The following is a 20,829-nucleotide window of genomic DNA, read 5'->3' as shown; positions in this document are numbered from 1 at the left end:
CAGAGATCCTCTGTGGCCTTCCTCAGCCAGGTGTATTATATCTGACGAGTTTTACACCAGCCGAAAAAAAATTCTACTATAGTAATAACAATATTCATTCATAAAACTCATAATACAAAAATGTATCCATGATTTCATATATTGGATCTAGACCCAAAATCTAACAAACAATTAGTGGTGCTTGTTAAGTAAACCACCCATATATTTTCGGCAGACGGTCAGTTTCACAGTTTACAAGTCTGCTCCTAAAGAATCTGTCATCTCGTACCTTGACCAACTCGTACCCTACCAACTCGTACCTTTGCCAACTCGTACCTTTACATAGTCTACCGGCATAACAGTATAATAGTAACTTCGAATTTTAACATGTTGGGCACAACCCACCAATTGGAAATTAATTATAAAGAAAGCGTAAGGTTTTTAGTCTTTATTGCAACATTAACATCTTTAACATAATAATTAATACACACACATATATATCAAAATGTTAATATATCAAATATACCACAAAGTCAGTTGACAAAAGTGTCTTTAAAGTTCAGGAGATGCTCCATTTAACTGGCCACAACTACATAAAAGGTTGCTGGGTGTGACGGTCTTACGGCTGTACTGGTCCCACAGATCGAAAAACTTTGCCTGAATGCATTTTGTTGAAGACCTCTGGTGTCTGGTAAGCTTGGCCTCAGAGACCATCTTCATCTGTACTGGCAGGAGGGAGGCCTCTGCGTGTAGTTTTGGTATGAGAAGATAGAATGGCTGTTTCTCGTCACCCACTTTCTTGTCGATACGTCGATGCCAGCCTTCCACGTCGTTGTTCGTCCTGGTTGGCTGCATATACTGTCCACGACTCCACTGGCCAAACTGTACTAGTAATCCACGTGTCGTTGATGTACTGCACGAGTGGTTCCCTTGGAGTGCTGGTCTGTTCCTTTAACTTATTGAACGCTGGGCGGATATGTTCCCCTGGTAAGAACGGAAGAGCCATCAGTTTTCTTGTGAATTTAAAGACGACGTCCTGCTGACGGTAGGCAGGCTAAAATGAAAAGGAAATTAATTATGCATCGTTTAAATAAATACATAAGCATAAAAAAAATAAATGTTATACGTATATCAAAATCAACTAGAGATGAAACTGTGTTTTTACAAACCTGTTATTGTTTTTTTTCTTTTTCTTATCTTTCTATATGTTTGTTTGTTCGTAAGTTCATGTTTTATTTTAAATATATTTTTGTCCTGTGATATTCATATAATGTTTGGTACTCTCGACCTTCTGTCTAGAGCACATCTGGTAAATTGGCACCTTAACAAGTAGCTGCAAAATGCTAATTATAAATTTTGCTTATGTCTTACCTATAGTCCAAACTCCTGGACGTGTCTGAAGACAGCTTGGGTGTAGTGGAACAGACACCCATTGATCATCTTTGCTGGGAAGACCTGGCGGAGAGCCTGCCACACTGCTGGTTCAAAGTCCGCAACAAAGCCACACACACTGGTCTGTGGAAGAAGGTCCTTAACAGCCTGAAACACCTGAAACAAAAATATCCTATGAGTTCAACAGTTATTATTTTTTTGAATTCAACTTAAGCACGTATCTTATCTTCATGTTGAATATATCAGAAATTGAATTTGAAGTTACCTTCACTTGTCACTCAATATCCTACTAAATCACAATAGTAAAAATGCACTTACTGGAATATAGTCAATCTTTCGTCGTCTCGACATCATGACGAACACAAGAGGGACCATCTTGGTGCTGTTGTTGGCAGTGATAAAGGCATGAATGGTCAGTAGCTGCGTAAACGGCTCCTTAGACACACCTAAAATATAGTTGATGGCTTTTAAAACATTTTGAAAGTACTGGACAAAACCTTACTAATTTCATCATAATCTTTCTGTCGGACTTGGCAAAATGTTTGCATGCCGCGATTTCGCGGGCATCTTTTAGTAATTATATACACAAAGACTTACCAGTGTCACAGTGACGATCCTGCCAACCATTACAGGTGTCACAGTGTAGAGCTTCTTGTCGTGCAGTTACTGTCTTTTTACATTCTATACACCGAGGACGAACCATGTTTTCGAAATATGAACATTTTTGATTCGTTCTGTATATATATCCCTTCTCTTAGCTTGGTTTACACAGCCCTTAGACCTTTGTAGATGGTATATGTTGCTTGTACAAGAATTATTCAAGAGCTCTTGAAACGTGCTTGCCGCTTAGTAATAGGTCTTCATTGTTTTTACATAAAAGATCAAAATAGGTAATTAACCCCAAACAATCGTTACTGTTATACACGTGTTAATTATTACAAAAACACCAGTAATGAACCACTAATTAAGTTATTTTTATAATAAATATATATATATATATATAAAATATATAATCCAATTTTTAATTATTGAAAATACTTATTTTTTTTATTAAATGCACAAAATATTCCTTGAAAATATTGTAATCAATCTTTATTCATATATATGTAAAGGTACGAGTTGGCAAAAGTACGAGTTGGTGAAAGTACGAGTTGGTAGGGTACGAGTTGGTCGAGGTACAAGTTGTCATCTTGTACCTTGACCAACCCGTACCTTAACCATGTCGTACCTTTGCATAGTCTACCGGCATAACAGTATGATAGTAACTTTGAATTTTAACATGCTGGCAAAAGTACGAGTTGGTGAAAGTACGAGTTGGTAGGGTACAAGTTGGTCGAGGTACGAGTTGTCCCGCTTGCCTCCTAAATACCAGGAGGGGTTACAGTCGGTATCTCGAGCTTTGTATCTCAATGATCCAGGCTGCGGGAATAATAACGGACGAACAAGTCACTCGAGGTATAAAGTACGTATGTCCCGGGTCCATTTGTTATACACGGGTGACCAATCTCAAGTTTCATTTTCATTACTATAAGAAATTCTAAATTCTTTTAATGCATTACCATCTACGCTATACTTATCGAAACTTGCAATCTTGCACATTTTTCAATTCTGAAAGGAATCCTACCTGGTTGACGATCATGGCATTACAGTGATCTGGAACTGAAACGGTCCAGAGCAAAAATTCCCAAAAATTCTGCTATGAATCACAGGCCCAAAATAATAATGAGATTAATTCCGAGACTTAGGAAAAAAGGCTGGAATTCCTGTATGTATCCAGCAACGTACCTATAACTTACAATGATACAAGATCAGCTTCGGAAATGGGATCTCTCTAGACGACACAGAAGCTTCACCAACAAATACGAACCTGACAAAATGAATATTAACTACCATTCTGCACCTTACAGCAACAGATGATGACGCCAAAGTATATCTTAGTTTAACCAGACCACCAAGGAGCTGATTAACAGCTCTCCTATAAAGGGCTGGCCCGAAGGATTAGATATTTTTTTTTACGTGGCTAGAAACCAGTTGGTAACTTAGCAACGGAACCAACAGCTTATTGTGGGATCCGAACCATATCGAGAAAGTAATATCTATCACCAGAAATAAATTCCTCTGATTTCGCGTTGGCAAAACGGGGAACCGAACCCGGACCACTTGAGATCGGTAGTCGAACATGTAATCGACTCGTCCAACGAGGAACTAGATAGTGACGCCAAATGTCTGCGTGAACGAACATAAGACAGGATCCATTATTAAGCAAGTCTTCCGTTCTTCTATTTTTGCTTTCAAAGACCTCTTCCCCGCAATAAAATAGGGTTTGATTGTTCATCTTTCAGACGAAAACAGTTGATAAAAATGGCACTGATCTAAATAAAATAGGAATTTGAATGTTAATTTTTCAGAACGACAACAGATGATACGTAAGGCACCGACTTATTATCGCTTGTTGACTATAAGGCATATTAGTTTGGACTCATTTGACTCGTCCATTGAGAGGCCCCAGTGGCGATCCGTAGTACCACTCGGAGCTGGAAAAAAAATCAGAATGACTATGGACAGTTCGAAATTACAAAACATAAACATTAAATAATTATAATAACATCATGTCAAAGGCTTATTTCACACAAAAATCAAGACGAATCACGAATCGTGTTGATTCTTCATGAATTAAATAGAGCCAATTCGCTAGGTGTGAACGCAGCCAAGGGTGTTTTAATACTTGATCACACACCAATATAGCAATGTTGCTAGGCCTACGTTTCAGTATGTTTCTGTCTACAGCAATTCTTGAATAAATGCTCGGTGTTGATGAGTCATCAACTTTTGTTTTATCTTGCCTAGATTACATGGAGTGTCCATTTCATGTTAAATATAAGATGACTTATACAGAAAGAACGACTTGCAAAATTACCACAGAGCACTAAAGGTCATGAAAATATGGGGAGTGCCGATACATATATTGCGCCTCTAAAATTATCTTTGTACGTTGGATACGTTTCATGCTTAATAAATACTACTAAATATTTACACTCCAGGGCTATGAGATATAAGACAAATATGAGGTCATTTAATGTTATTTACATGTACATAAATCTATGTCAAATACGTTTTTATTCCTGAAATATTGACTATTTTCCGAAAATATGCGCACATTACTCTTACATGTAAAAGGACAATAGTAATGAACGCAACCTGCTCAGCATGGCCAATGTTTATATGTGAACATCGGTCGAGAACGTGACGCAATTGTCGAAGAGATTTAATATCCGTAGACCAATTACCATATATAGGAACCACCACCACCAATTAAACCATGCCCCAAGGAAACTTCAAAAGCAAGGGCCCTGCAAAGCCTGCGTCTGTTAAGAAAGGACAGAGACAGAAATCTTTCAAAGCCAAGAGGGGAGGTAAGATTAGGACCAAATGCGTGCTTGATGTGGATTTTTTTCTTCATTATTTCAGTGCGATTAAATTAACCCATATTACGGGGAATGGTTAGTTTCATTTGAACCGATTAAGCTTATGTTTGCAGTTCTTTCTAATGCTTGATTGCCCGAGTTTTACCTAGGTTCTTAGGTTAGGACATTAGGTAAGAGGCAGTAGACTAGGTACCTAGCCTACCTAGTATACCTAGTACCTAGTAACTCTTATCGGTAAAGGTTATCGGGTACCAATGCAGAGTAGGGAGGCAGCGATATTCAGTGTTATTTGGAGGGTCCAGGTGGGATGAATGGCCCCCCTCCCCTCCCCTCCTCCAGCCAGGTCAGGGCATAGGCTAGCGCCCAAGTTAGGTTAGAAATGTACCCGAGGTTTTGTTAGGTCAGGACACAGCATTATAGAAAAGTTGTGATTTTTCACACCATCCTGTCTCCCCACTCTGCATCCGCTCCAAGGTACAGCTCAGGTAGCTCAGAAAAAGGGCTGTTCATATTTTGCCTGAGTCCTTAAGACTAGGCTGCTAAGAATAGCAAGGTTGTAGACCAATTCCATATAGGGTAGAACATCACAGCAGGCCAAGCAGGCCACCTACCATCAATGCAAGCCACCCTCAGAAAAAGTACATTATAACGCGTCCTGACACCCGAGATGGGCATCAGTCGCGACTTGTTGTTGGTGAGAAACGGAGCTAAAGACCTCTACTCTCCTTTCGAAGTAAGTATTTTCTCCAAAGTTAGAAATTAAGGCCAAATTTTAAGATTTAAACAGAGGGTACTGAAAACGGTCTCAAACGTAGTGCAAATCTCACCAAAACGCGTTCAACATTTTTACTTACAACTCGAGGTATTTAGAAGATTGACGCCATCTCGATGTTTACGGAGTAGCTTGTGTCAATAAACTAACCATTTCCTGTGATAAATCCGCACACCACTTGTACCCACAGACGCTGGAGCACTTTTATCACAACAATCGAAACACGATTTCTCATCAACAACAAGCCAGGCGTAAACAGCTGTTTGGGTAGAAGATGACGAGAAGCGTGCTCTTGGCTAATTTTTAAATAAGTAGTAAAACATCAATATTTTCCATATTTATGATGATTAATTTGAAAATATTCGTTATTGAAAAAGTAACTCGACTCTGACTCAAATTTAAGTAATTATTTTTCTGAATTAGAACGTTCTTTCAAGTTCTGTATTATGACGTCACGACATCTTGACTTTCGTACCTATTGTAAATAATTGCTATACTCAACTGTCATTGCAGAACAGTTTACCAGTTATTCATGCAGATTGTTATCAGCTATACATGTAATTGTTATAATCGTAATGCGCTTATATATCTTTATTATTTACTTTTTGGATATATGAAGATGTTTTACTGCTGGATTATCGCCGTAGTGTGACGCAATCGTTTTCGGTCCATGGGCCTCTGTCTGTTTTCGCACCATAAGAAATTATGGGGCCGAATTTGCAAGACCAGAAAGTCGTTTAAAAGAGGAAAAGTTAGCATTGAGGGGCATATGTTTTGACTGAGAAAAATACAAATTTATTCAATAGCTAGCTTGTAAAAAATACTTGGTTATAAAAACTTGATTGACAACTAAGCAGCATGTCTACTATGGGTTTCAGAGACAGTGCAAGCACGTTTTTGGGCAATACCTATTTCTGTAACGAACACTCGTAACAGAACGAGATTTTTCTTTAGTGCATTACCCCCAGTGCCGTAATTTATAAGGGTATCGTGAATCACTAATCGTAAAGAATAACTACACTTGTCCTTGTACTAATAGACCAAAACTCCATTATCCAGAAATGGATTGGACACACCAGTAAACAGCTCCACCTACCCTCTCCCCCCACCTCCACCGCCACCCCTGTCCTTCTTCCTTCCTTCACCTTCCCTTCTCTCTCTCTGAAAGTTGTTGCAGTTTAAACTTATTTTCTATGATTTTTCCATCTATCTATCTAATAATAGTAGTTTACATTGGTGGATATATCTAACGATTTACTCGGTTGTTACCTGCCCATTGACCGATATATTTATACACTGATCCACTCAACTCTCTCTCTCTCTCTCTCTCTCTCTCTCTCTCTCTCTCTCTCTCTCTCTCTCTCTCTCTCTCTCTCTCTCTCTCTTCTCTCTCTGTTTCTTTTATCGTAATTCGAAAAATGAACAAGAAAATATATTTCATACTTGTATAGCATTAATTAAATACTTTCAAGTTTTTAATTCAGTCGTAATGATGAATGTAGGTGCATCTACTAGTGCTCGCAAAATAGTTAAGCAGGACATAGGTATGTAAAATTTAAAAAATGAGAGAGAGAGAGAGAGAGAGAGAGAGAGAGAGAGAGAGAGAGAGAGAGAGAGAGAGAGAGAGAGGGAGGACGGAATAGGAAGGGACATTAAAATACCTGGAAATGAAAATCCCTATAATCCAATAATTATAGCCTCAGGGTTTGTCTCGAAAACCATTCAAAGGTCTGTCACACAAGTGTAAAGTTGTTTTGAAAATTTGGCAGACATGTCTCCTTATAGCGTATAGTGTTGCTGATGAATGAGGTTGTGTTGTTTATTGTTAATTATTAACCTCCTATATACCCTACATGGTTGGGGGACCCTTTGTGAATGCTGGTTTTGTGTTGGGTAAATATTTTGGAGAGAGGTTGGGAAGGAATCCGTGCGTGCGCTAATTTTCATCACGAAGACATGTTTAAACAATAATAGCCACTTGATTTATGTTTCATTTTTATGACAATTTGTGTGGTTTATGTATGCTCTAATTTTAGTTTAAAAATATTAAAAAAATTTTCATGCACAACAGTTTATATTGCAGGTAATAAATATTATATTAGTTAGTAATAACGAACATGGGTACATCACGTAGGGCAAAGGGATGGGCCCACTTGCCCCTCACCCGGATAATCGTCATTTTCAGCGAGTGGAAAATTATTGGCTCAGGTTTACTATGTCAACTGAACGACTTAAGGAGGTTACAGATTCTTTAGTAACGAACATTGACCCTCCAAACTGGGTATAAGATATAAACAAAACGTTGAAATTGGTGAAATTAGGCTATGTATTGGAAGTATATATACATAAATATAAAGCAATTTTATCATTATTGCATTACTATGACAACTAGAATTCATGGAAACAGTTTATAATAATGGAACGGCGTATGTGTGAAGCCTCCACTAATGTGGCAACGATGATTTTGCCATTCTTAGCATGCAAACATTAAAGCATGCAAACATTAAAGGTTACATTTATTTCTGGCATACGATTAGAAATTTAAGATTCAAAATACTAATAAAAGATGAAATCAATGAAAAAGTGCTAGCAAAACAAAAAAGCAAAAAAAAAAAAAAAAAAAAAAACGTAGTCGTTCCTCTATGCACTTTTCCGTATTCGTTCCTCTATGGTTTTCGGCAGCCAGATGTACGAAAACGTTAGAAACATTTGATTTTATCTACGTTAGAAATATCTGTATTTTTCGGGGTAATTTGGTTGCAAAAAAGGATAATATACATGAATTAAATCAAAATTTTTAAATAACAATGTAAATTTAAACTAAATAACGAGTAAAGTAAACAGTTTAGGGAATAAAACTTTGCAGTTTCGTCGTCTGTCGTCGTCTGCTGTTTGTAATTGTGTTTATGGCGCGCGCGCTTAGAAACCAGGAACAGCAACGGGTTTAAAGTGCAATGTGGAGTGAACTGAGACCAAAATGTGTATAATAACAATCAAATAAGCACTGTGGAGTTTCAGTTGTGATGGCAGTAAGGATAAAAACCGCCGTTACAAGGTAAGAATGAGTTCCAACCAACCCCGGGAATAACAAGTTTCTACTTCACTAATATAGGCAACAAAATGTTGTTTTATTGTGCTGATTACAACTGCAATCTTGAGTAAGATCAATAAACGTTACATACATACGCTAACATTGTTCAAATGAGTGCTGGGAAGGCTGGGGAAAGATGGTGGCCGTCACTGATGAGAACCGTCCATGAAAAACGTAGCCGCCATATTGGATTTCAAAACTGCCTTGAAAACATATTTTACGAAGAGCTCACATGCTTATTTTAGTTCGTATGGGGCTTTCATATATCACAATATGTTGACGAAACTTCAGTCTTTTAAATGGTATGCTTAGAGTTGCAATTGTATTCATGTTTCACCAATTAAATATCGAGTGAATAAGACCCGTCTACCGTGATGAGGGTTGGCCTGTTGTGATGTTTCCCCCTAGGATAGTAAACAACCGATGGACTGGCAAACTCACTGACTACTGCGTTTTGGGCCACCCTCCGAAAAAGTACTTTAACACGTCCTGACACCACAGATGGTCATCAGTCATGAGTTGTTGGTGGCGGTAGCAGGAGCTCAAGACCTCTACTTTCCTTTCGAAGTAAGTATTTTCTCCAAAGTTAGAAATTAAGGCCATATTTAAGAATTATGCAGAGGGTAATGAAAAGTGTGGCCAACGCAGTGCACACTACCCCCATGACGCTTTCGAAATTTTTACTTACAATTAAAAATGTTTAGAAGATTGACACCATCTCGATGTTTGCGGAGTCGCTTGTGTCAACAAACTTCCCATTTCCTGTGCTAAATCCACACACCACTTGTACCCATAGATGCTGGGGCACTTTCATCACAACAATCGTAAACACGACTTCCAACCACTACTTATCCAAGGGAACAACGGCATTCTTTGCGCTCTTCAATTGTTTATCAGTGTTGTCAATTGGTATGTGTTTACCCTCCAAACTGGGTATAAGACTTACACAAAACCGGGGAAATAAGTGAAATTAGCATACCTATTTGTAGTTTATATACATATTACAGCAATTTTATCATTACTGCATTACTATGACTACTAGAATTAATGGAAACAGTTTGTAAATGCATCGGCATATGTGTGAAGCTTCACTAGATTGGCAAAGATGAGTCCTTTTTCCGTAGCGTTGTCTGCTCGTAAGTACATCAGAAATATTTGTAATTTTTCGGGGTTAATTTGGATGCAAAAAAGGGATAATAGACATGAATTAAATAAACATTTTGAAGTAACACAGTAAAGTTAAACTAAATAATGAGTAAAGTAAACAATTAAGGGAATAAAGCTTTGCACCTCATACACCACGTACTCGTGTGCTGCCCATAACTGTGTTTGTGGAGTAAGAGCTTAGGAACCAGGAACAGGAGTAAGAGCTTAGGAACCAGGAACAGCAATGTAGTTCAAGTGCAATTTGGAGTGAATTAAGACCAAAACATGTATAATAACAATCAAATAAGCACTGTGGAGTTTCAGTTGTGATGGCAGTAAGGATAAAACCACCGATTACAAGGTAAAAATGAATTCAGTTCAAACCATAACCCCGGGAATAAAAAGTTTCATACTTTCACTAATATAGGCAACAAAATGTTGTTTTATTGTGCTGATTACAACTGCAATATTGAGTAAGATCAATAAACGTTACATATAATACGTATACACTAACATCGTTCAAATGAGTGCTGGGAAGGCTGGGAAAGATGGTTGATTGTCTGTGGTTAGAACGGCCAGTCACGCGACTGCCGCCATATTGGATTTCAAAACTGCCTTGAAAACATATTTTACGAAGAGCTCACATGCTTATTTTAGTTTGTATGGGGCTTTCATATATCACATTATGTTGACGAAACTTCAATCTTTTGAATGGTATGCTTAAAGATGTAATTGTATTCTTGTTTCACCAATTAAATATTGAGTGAATAGGGCCGAGCCACGCGATGACGATGGATCTTCTGCGGCTGTTTACCCTAGGCTACTCGACAAGGCACAGAAGAGTTTCACACACTTTTTCCAATGGTCACAGACCAAAATTTCTCAAAATTTAGCTGTTTTGAAGCATTTATGCCCGGGGGTGTTTCTTTACCCACGGGACATGCCTGCCACTCATTAAAAATAACTACAAATGACAAATTGCATAGAATAAAAGTTGGTTAGGGTGCCTCCCTTTGATTCCCCAAACGTAGCCTAACCCAATATCATACATTAGCCTGAACAGGTTTCAGTATAGCCCCAACTTAGCCTAAGCAACTTATGTACAGCAGAAAAACATGTGCGCATTTATTCAGCACTGTCAACTTTTTTTATGAAGCTAGTAGGCTATGTCCTTAGCCCAGTATCTGCATTATTCTGCAATATAACCTTATGCATGGAATTATTTTCCTGTGCCATATGATGATGATAAAGTTGAATCTGTGGGTCTTAATAGTCTAATTGTCCTGGACCACTTGTGTTTGAATGTTCACAAATAACATTTTTATTAAGTGTCACCATTGACTACCTGCATTTCCTATATAGCATAGGTGTGTTCTATTCTATGTGGACCACTGTTGTAATCAAGAATGCAACCTTTGGAAATGGGTTAACGTAATCAGTCTTTACCATAGCTTATTCCAGTATGGGGATAGACTTGAAGTGAGCTCTCTTCACTTTCTTCTGTTTTATAACCTGTCTGAATTCCTATCTAGTTCAGGTCTTCATCTTTGCCCTTTCACCATAATTTTTGGGGCCTTTATACTGATCATCCAACATTTTTTGTTAACATGCCCAAACCAGTGTCCAGAGTTTAGAATTGGCCAATGCATTGTGTATGATTAATTACCTTGTATGATTAATTACCTTATGCCTAAGCAGTAGCCACTTTGATGCCATGACCTTCACCCAGGTATTAAAGTACTTTTGCATTATTTTCATTTCATACTCTAGGAATCTTATTCTTCGATTATGTATTATTCACCCTGTAGGGCATCCAGTTTTCCACTATATATTGTTATTCCTTTTCTTTTTTCCTCACTTTCTCTGTTATAGTTCTGGCTTCATCTCCTCCTTAGTCAGCTCTCTTATTCTGGTCAGCTCATCATTGACTACTTCTCCATCTTATTTCTGATGGTCCAGTTCCAAGGGTTTTCTGTTTTTATCTTTTCTAGGTTCACAAAACTTCTTTGGATGTCACATTATTAAATGGTCTATCTGTCATCCTTCTCATGTCAACATTCTCCAGTATGCATTCTTCTTCATTCCGTAGTTTCACACATGAAACTTACCGAACAATTACATAGCTATACGCTTCTTACCTTACGGCAGTGGAAATTCCAAATTTCTCGGCGCTAATTGGCGCTGCTGACGTGTAGGTGATACAACCCCGCCCACTTTCGGGGATCCCTGGTACTACTGAGCTTTGCTTGACAATTCGTTTTCTGCCGCCCACGGTGAAACACCTGTGTATTTTGCTGCAGTCAACTGTTCGCCATTTTTGTTTGACACCCGATTTGGTGAAGTACAATTTTCTTGGTTGTTTTTTGTGTTTGACGGCTTAGCTGCTTTCTTTATTCATCTGTTTAGTGTGAGTTATGTCAGATTCAGGTTCATCTGTTAGGTTTTGCAGCGAAGGCTGCAAAACTAGATTAGCCAAGTTATGTTATGACCCACACTCGAAGTGCGTGAAATGTAGGGGGCAAGAGTGTACTAAAGAGCGTACATGTAATGAATGTGAGGATCTAGATGATCAAGGATGGAAGAGTTTTTTGTCTCATCTTGATAAGATGGAAAAAGATAGGAAAAGAAAGGCAGCCATTAGGGCTGATAGTAGGGCTAGATTAGAGTCAACTCCTTTGCCGTCAGAGGCAAAGAAGCCCGCTTTGTCTTCTCCTATTTTGTCAAACGTCTCTCCTATTGATAGTCCTCCTACTTCAGTACACCTTACTCTGGCTCAGGTTCCCCATGCTTCTGATTCCGACACCATTGCCCAATTAGAAAATAAGATGGATAGGAAATTTGAGCTGTTTGCTAAATCTGTCATGGATTTAGGTACATCTTTTCGTGAATTTGTGATTAAGTCTGGTGAAGTGAAAAGTGCAAGTGTCGTATCCGAGGAGGCGGCTGTCCGTCCCTCCACGTCTTCTAGACCGAGGTCACTGTCCCGCTCCCCAGCACCTGGGAGAAGACATACCGTGAGTCGAAGGGAGACTGGAGGGGTTTGCCCACGGGCGGCCGTCGACTCAGTCGTGAATTTCGACTCGATTTCTGTAAAGAGACACCACTGGAAAGGTGTAGATGTGTCTGGTGTAGGTTTGTCGTCGGACTCGGAGGTGTGTTCGCCTGATACCAGGCGAAAGAAGTGGAGTGAAGTGTCACGCCCGTTGAAAAGGCGCGCAGTGCCATTGGATAATTCGTCATCACCTGTGAAGAGAGGGAGGGAAAAGAGTCCTCAACCCTCGTGTAGCTTTTGGGAGAACCCTGTGTATCTTTCGCCTAGTAGAGGTTCGGGTGCTGTTCGCAAACGATCTCGCGAGGTATCAGTGTCGGACTCGCATGGTTTTGTCTCGCCGACTGAAACAAGGAAAGTTTCGACTCGTTCGCCAGCTAACGAGAGAGAGAGTTCGACTCGCAAGTTTTCATCAAGGAAGTTGTCTCCTTCGCCCACACCATCGGGAGATGATGCGAACAACAAAGAAGAAGCTTTTTTGGAACCGTTGAGACAGCTTCAGGACTTAGTTAAGTCGTTGAAGAAAGTTAAGTCTTATACGGATGAAGAAGCCAAGCAGTCGACAATGTCGGATGGGGAGGATCAGTCGGAACAAGAGTCGAAAGCGGCTTCTGCTTACTCCAACTTAATGAAGTTTTTGCTGGCTTCTTATACGGAATTCGAGCCAGCTCCTCTATCTTCGCCTCCTTCTACCTTTGTTAAGGATAGGAAAGTACTTTCGGCGAGTCTACCTAAACTGGTGCTTTCGCAGTCGGCGAAAAGAGTCTTCAAAGAAGCAGAGAAGTGGCTGGAGAAGAAGAGGGAGTCTGGTAAAGCCGCCTTCGCTGTCCCACCGTCCAAGTTACAGAAGACATATAAATTTTATGCTACCGGAGAATTACCCTCTTTGGGAGTCGCTGCCTCCGCCCAAGGAGATTTCTCAGGTCTGGTGGATGCTAACAGAAGGACAGCGTTTTCGTCGGCAAAAATTTTATTTTCTTCGCCTGATTTCGACCACCTGATTAAGAACCTATTTAAGGTAATAGAAGTTTTCAGCTTCTTAGACTGGACTATTGCTGCATTAGCAAGGAAAATAGAGGATTGTCAGTCTCTGGAAGATAGCTTGGCGACAGACTGGCTTGATGTATTATCGTGTGCCGACAAAGCAGTCAGGGATGGCTCAGGGGAGCTTGCATCTCTTTTTACTCTGGGCGTCCTTAAAAGAGAGAACTTTGGTGCTCTTTCACCTCCAAGGGAGTAACTTCTAACCAGAAGTCTGCTCTCATGTTTGCGCCTTTATGTAAGTCGCATTTATTCCCTGAACAGGTTATTCAGCAAGTTCTAGCAGATCTAGAGAAAAAGTCTACCAACGACTTATTGACTCGTTCGTCGACACGATGTCCCAAGGAGACACCACCTACAGGAGCTAAAGGGTCACCTCTTCAGAAGCAACCTTTTTGCGGAGGAAAGTCTAGATGGCAACCCAGACCAAGGACTAATTTGCGTCCACAGGCCACAACCAGTAAGAAACCACCCTCGAGACAGTCGGACAAGTAGGAATTTTTACCCTCACACACATGTAGGAGCAAGACTCCGCCTGTTTTGGCGGGAATGGAGTCGAAGAGGGGCGGAACAGTGGGTGATCACAGTATTAAGAGAAGGTTATGTGATCCCGTTTGTGCAAGATCCACCACTGTCGAGTATTCCCATCGCCTTGACAGCATACTCGCAGGGATCAGAAAGAGCTTTGGCTCTTGCCAAGGAAGTAGAAGCCCTGATTACCAAGAAGGCCATAGAAATAGTGGAAGACATCTCACCGGGCTTTTACAACAGGCTGTTTCGTTGTCCCCAAGTCATCGGGGGGCTGGAGGCCGGTCCTGGATGTGAGTGCTCTCAATATCTTTGTTCTGAAGACGAAGTTTCGTATGGAAACCAACCGGTCGGTTATGTCAGCTCTTCGACCAGGAGACTGGATGGTATCGCTGGACATGAAAGATGCAATCCATTTGATACCTATTCATCGGAGCTCCAGGAAATATCTACGGTTCGTTTTCGACGGCAGAGTTTATCAGTTCAGAGCGCTCTGTTTTGGACTTTCGACAGCCCCACAAGTATTTACTCGAGTCCTGGCCCCGGTAAGTCGATGGTTACATTTGATGGGAATCAATATTGCTTTTTATCTGGACGACTGGCTTCTAAGGTCCGACTCCAGTCTCCAGTGTGTGAGGGATTTAAATCGGACACTAATATTAACACAGCAACTGGGATTAGTAATGAATTTAGAGAAGTCACAGTTAGTACCGAGTCAGAGGATTCCATATTTGGGGATGATTCTGGACTCACAAGTTTTTCGGGTTTTTCTCTCCCCAAGGAGAATAGTCTCCCTCCTTGCGACGGTACGGAAGCTGTTTAAACCGCTCGTCCTGCACGGCTCTGGAGTGGATGAGCCTGTTAGGGACTCTCGCTTCGGTGGAGACTTTTGTTACACTTGGTCGTCTTCACATGAGGACGCTACAATTCTACCTAAAGGCCAATTGGGACCGGAAAATTCAACCGGATTCGACTGTTATTCCGATCTCCGAGGAAATCAAGAAAGATCTTCGTTGGTGGTTGTCGGAGGAAAGAGCTCAGGAGGGTTTGTCCCTCGAAAGAACGAATCCAGAGCTAGAATTTTATGCCGACGCATCGGACTCAGGATGGGGAGCCCTGTTGGGGAAAGAGAAGACATCAGGTATCTGGACGGAACAAGAGAGAGGTCTTCATATCAACATAAAAGAGCTGAAAGCAATTTTTCTTGGGCTTCAAAGTTTCACCCCTCTAGTCGAAGGGAAGAAAGTTGCGGTGTTCTCGGACAACACCACAGCGCTGTCATATATAAGAAAACAGGGAGGGACACATTCGTTCTCCCTGTACAGAATGACGGAGCATCTTCTTCTGTGGGCGAATGCGCACAAAGTGACTCTCTTCCCCAGGTACGTGCAAGGGAAGCTCAACGTTTTAGCAGACGAACTCAGTCGTGCGCATCAGGTTCTTCCGACGGAGTGGACATTGGATATCAGAGTTTGTCAGGATCTATGGCGGTTGTGGGGACAACCAACGATAGACCTCTTTGCAACGTCCAGGAACAACAGGCTTCCTCTATTCTTTGTTCTCCGGTCCCGGACCCGTTAGCCTGGAAAACGGATGCAATGCTTCTCGACTGGTCAGGTCTGAATGTTTACGCATTTCCACCATTTGCGATGATCAGAGAGGTATTAAACAAGTTCCAGAGTCACCAGAACGTTACGATGACTCTAATAGCTCCTTTTTGGCCCAGAAAGGAGTGGTTCCCGGATCTCCTGAGGATGTTAGTAGACTTCCCCAGGCTTCTGCCACAAATTCCATCGCTACTCAAACAGCCCCATTTCGACAGAAATCACCAAGGGTTGTCGTATCTCGCTCTGACAGGATTCAGACTGTCCGGGACCTGGTCAGAGCGAAAGGTTTTTCAAGAAGAGCGGCAGAGGCTATTGCTAACTGTAGAAGAGCCTCTTCGGCCAAACTCTATCAGTCAAAATGGGGAGTTTTTAGAAATTGGTGCAGAGAAAGTCACACAACTTCTTCTAAAACCTCTATACAAGAGATAGCAAACTTCCTAATATATCTGAGAGACGTTAGGAAGTTATCGACTTCGACAATAAAAGGATACAGATCTATGTTGGCATCAGTTTTTAAACATAGAAACTTAAATATATCTAATAACTCGGACATCAGCGACTTGATTAAATCTTTTGAGTCCACTAGGACAGGAGACCAGGTTTAGTGGACTGGAATTTAGACGTGGTATTGTCCTGGCTCTCTAAAGCGAATTTTGAACCTCTTAATTCGACTTCTTTGAAGGATCTTACTAAGAAGACGTTATTCTTAGTCGCCTTAGCTTCAGCTGGTAGAATCAGCGAGATGCAAGCAATGAGTAAAGAGATAGGATTTACACAAGACAAAGCTGTGTGTGCCTATACTCAGGATTTTTTAGCGAAGAATGAAGATCCTTCGAGACCAAGGCCTCGTTTCTTCTCCATTCGAAGCTTGTCAGGATTAGTAGGAGAAGAGGACGAAGAACGTTCTTTGTGTCCGGTGAGAGCACTGAAATTTTATATTCATAAAACAAAGGCTTTGAGAGGAAGTTCGAACCGATTGTGGTGTTCGGTTAAAGATCCGAGCCGTCCTATGTCTAAGAACGCAATTTCGTTCTTTTTAAGGAGCCTGATTCAGGAAGCACACACGTCAGTAAGAGATCAGACTCTACAGGTGTGTAAAGTTAAAGCCCACGAGGTTAGGGCAGTAGCGACTTCCATGGCTTTTAGACATAATACGTCGCTAGCATCTATTTTACAAGCTACGTTCTGGAGGTCGAGATCGGTTTTTGCTCTCCATTACCTGAAGGATGTGGAAGCAACGTTTGATAATTGTTGTCGTTTAGGACCTTTGTCGGTGATGGGCATGGTGTTGGGAAAGGAAGCATAGGGGGATTTGGTCCAATTCCCCTTCCTTTTGACTATCTCTTCGTCTTGATTAGAAGGTGGTCGAGTTTTGGGGAAGCCTGGGGGTACACGGTACCAGGAGTACCCGCCAGTTTTTATGGTAGGGTTTGGTTTATTATTTTTTATGGTTATGTGTAGGTGATGGTCTTTGATTGTTATTTTAATCTGGTCACAGCCCAGGGCAAGGGCGCATATTATTTCATTCTGATCAACCATCGGTGAACCTCCATGGTTGCAGAATACCCACTAGTAGTAGGAACGATCCTGGCCACTACTGCCACGTTCCCTACAAGTGATGAGAGCGCCGACCAGAGGCAGTATTCTCCTGCAGCTGCTCTCTTACGAGGTAAGGTACTACAACATTCTTGCAATGTGAGTTTTTTTTTCTTATTTGCACTTAAAGTCCATATACCCACCAGCCGGGTAATGTGGATTCAGCTATGTAATTGTTCGGTAAGTTTCATGTGTGAAAATGGTATTTTTATTATAAAATAAGGTTTCACACATACTTACCGAACAATTACATGATTAAAGCCCTCCCTCCTCCCCACAGATGGACGGGGCGGCTAAACGAATTGTCAAGCAAAGCTCAGTAGTACCGGGGATCCCCGAAAGTGGGCGGGGTTGTATCACCTACACGTCAGCAGCGCCAATTAGCGCCGAGAAATTTGGAATTTCGACTGCCGTAAGGTAAGAAGCGTATAGCTATGTAATTGTTCGGTAAGTATGTGTGAAACCTTATTTTATAATAAAAATACCATATTTTCAAAACGCTTTCCCCATTGTTTCACGATTAATTTATTTTCCTTTTAACTATAATTGCTCTGCCCATTTCACATCTTATCAGTATTCTTCTACAACTTAGATGTTTTGTATATTTATTTTCTTTCCTGTGTTGTGATGAAATTCTGATTCCATTCTTTTCAAATCTGTTTGCCACCTACCATTTAGCCTCCATCATCTTCCTGTATAGCGCTATCCTTCCCAGCCCTTCTTCCGTCAGTGTTTGAAGGCTCTCCTCTTGTATCCAACTACCCTTTAGTACGAATAGATTCGAACAAATGTCTTATTCTCTTCTGTCTACTTTTTAAATTGATTTTCAAGTTTCCATGTTTCTATCCTCCTAACTGTCTCTTATCTTTCCATCCAATAGCATGTCAGCTCACAGCAGTCCATATGGTATTAAGCTTGCTTTAACTGGTATAAAAGCTTCATCCATTTTTTTTGTGTTATTCATATTCTTATCCTGTTAACATCATTGATTTTAGTTCTCCATTCATATGTTACTGACTTCTCACTGACTCATAAACATTGCGGTCAAATTGTTGAAGAATTTTCTGCTATTCTTACTTTGCTTGGGGTTGTAGAATGTTTGTATCATTGACAAGCGTACAGAAATTTTCATATTATTGGTAAATCCCTGCTATACTTTAGTTTACCTTTTAAACTTTATACTTTTTTTTCATTATTTTCAGGGAAATACATTGCACCCAAAAAAGCAAAGGCCATCGAAAACATGATAGTGCAGAAGCAGTTACAGAAGGCAATCAACTCAAGCATCGAGCAAGAGATGAAGGAACGCGCTTCGAAGGATGCAACTGGCTTTAAGGTTGGTAATTTGATATAATACATCAGACGTGTCATATTCTGAATGCTGTTGCGTTAATATAGGATGCTATGAAAATATTGGAAAAGGTATTGAAGGAAAGGGTGAGGAAAATTGTTGAATTCAGTAATTATCAGCTTGGTTTCATGCCCATATCATCAACAGAAGCCTTCTTTATTGTAAGGTGACATGAAAATCTAGACCTGATAGGACTTGGGGAGAAAAAGCTCAGGACAGGAAAAAACTCTTATGTAAAAGGGTTTATGCTAATGTTCAATGCTGTCATACTTTACCTTTGTGGGCTGTAATATTAAGGTACAGGTTTTTATGGCTTTTAAGAATTTTTTCACAGTATTGTTTATGGTGGAGTTGAAGTTCATTGTGTGAAAATTACTTTCAAGTCCTTAAAGGTTTCTTTTGTCTTTTTCATTCTGTTTAGAATTTTTAAAAATCAGTACGTATAATGTACAAATAAAAGTTGCATTATTTGGAAGAAACTGTCGCATGGAAATATAGTCTGGGATTGCTAACATGAATTTTAGTCTAATAGATTTATATTTGATGACATGAACTTGATATGGTAGGGGGCCGTTGCAAGGCTGTGCATTTCTCAGATGAGACATGGCCTACACAAGTCAAGATACAGAAACTCACAACAGTTAACCAGGATGGATGCTATAGGCTACAAAACACACTTTTTCAACATACTGTACCTTTGAGACCAGGCGTAGGTGCGAACAAAGTGTGAAAATGTTTTTGCTTTTAAATATGAGTGAGCCAAGGTGTAAGTATTCATCATCATGCAAGAGGTTAAACTCCAATGAAAACATGCTAAGATAATCACAGCTCAGCTGAGAACTAAAGATAGTGCAAAACAAAGTGAAAGAATACTAAACTAAGTGGTTCAAGGGAAGACTCCAAATGGTGGAATACAAACAGAAATTACAATTCTACAATAATTGATGAGGTACAGACTTCTCAGCTCAAACTTTCATGCTGAATAAAAGGGTAAGGGAGTTCAGTACTGGTTTATTTCACTAAGGTCTCTTAACCCTTAGTTTTTGGTAAGTTGACAAGTTCATTGTTGTTATTTGGACAGGATCAAATAAAGCAATGGTTTTTACAATATTATACCTTGAAATATGACAGGGAAGTTGACTGCCAATGTTTACATTGATAAGTACTACATGTTCGGTAATTATATATTTCCTTCTTAAAACTAGTAACGCATTTGTAACATTTTTTTAATGGGACATTTGTAACCTGTTTGTAAATACTACTATAAACATTCTCGGAAACTGTCATTAATTACCTGTATGAAAATTGTGGGCAAAAAATGTCTAAATTTTCTAAAGTCAGTTTAAATATGGAAAAATTCATGTGAAAAAACCTTGCATTCTATAGTGGTTTGTATTTGGAATATTTTTCAAAAATATTGCTATATGTTGCATTTTTCTGAAAGTGAAATGCTGGGCTATAATAATTTATTGTTGTTAGTCAGTTTTCATGAAATTTTTTAATGTAACTGTATTGTAGTGTAGAACTAACTGTAGTTCTCCCTTTATTTTCAGCTCTTCAAGAAAGAGAAGACTGGTGATTCCAGCAAGAAGAAATAGCACATGATGTATTAGATGAAAATTACTTCAAATTCTAGATTTTAGATTGAGTATACGTAGTGTGGATGGTTGGCAATTGTGCCAAAATTACCAGTGCACTATGCAGTATTATATTGTTGATTACAGTAGGGTATTACTTCCACTCTATTTTTGCGTGAAAATGGTTTTACAAATAAAACAAAACCAGTTATTCTGTTCATTGTACTTTTTTTATACCTTTAAAGTAGACAAAAAGACTAGGTTTACATTTGATA

The 20,829-nt window shown here is 39.8% G+C and overlaps 1 protein-coding gene and 1 long non-coding RNA gene across 2 annotated transcripts; one reads left to right on the top strand and one right to left on the bottom strand.

Moving 5' to 3' along the window:
- Nucleotides 1–279: 279 nt before the first annotated feature.
- On the bottom strand, nucleotides 280–3,499 carry LOC135208960 (uncharacterized). The gene is made up of 3 exons (XR_010313254.1): nucleotides 1,690–3,499; nucleotides 1,351–1,527; nucleotides 280–1,033 (listed from the first exon to the last, which is right to left on the bottom strand). It is a non-coding gene; the product is annotated as an uncharacterized LOC135208960 (long non-coding RNA).
- Nucleotides 3,500–4,570: 1,071 nt separating this feature from the next.
- LOC135209122 (UPF0390 protein zgc136864-like) lies at nucleotides 4,571–20,772 on the top strand. Its single transcript, XM_064241764.1, has 3 exons — nucleotides 4,571–4,784; nucleotides 18,829–18,962; nucleotides 20,531–20,772. Exons 1-3 carry the CDS (start codon nucleotides 4,691–4,693, stop codon nucleotides 20,573–20,575), a joined length of 273 nt encoding a protein of 90 aa, XP_064097834.1. The 5' UTR covers nucleotides 4,571–4,690; the 3' UTR covers nucleotides 20,576–20,772.
- Nucleotides 20,773–20,829: the final 57 nt, after the last annotated feature.

Source organism: Macrobrachium nipponense, chromosome 37, assembly GCF_015104395.2.
Source record: "Macrobrachium nipponense isolate FS-2020 chromosome 37, ASM1510439v2, whole genome shotgun sequence".
NCBI classification, from domain to species: domain Eukaryota; kingdom Metazoa; phylum Arthropoda; class Malacostraca; order Decapoda; family Palaemonidae; genus Macrobrachium; species Macrobrachium nipponense.
Note: the sequence above shows the minus strand (reverse complement) of the source record. Positions and strands in the feature narration are given on the sequence as shown.

Coding starts and splice junctions, on each gene's coding strand:
- LOC135209122 (XM_064241764.1), top strand. CDS start 4,691: ATGCCCCAAGGAAACTTCAAAAGCAAGGGCCCTGCAAAGCCTGCGTCT. Junction 4,785..18,828: donor TTTCAAAGCCAAGAGGGGAG/GTAAGATTAGGA, acceptor CATTATTTTCAG/GGAAATACATTGCACCCAAA. Junction 18,963..20,530: donor AGGATGCAACTGGCTTTAAG/GTTGGTAATTTG, acceptor CTTTATTTTCAG/CTCTTCAAGAAAGAGAAGAC.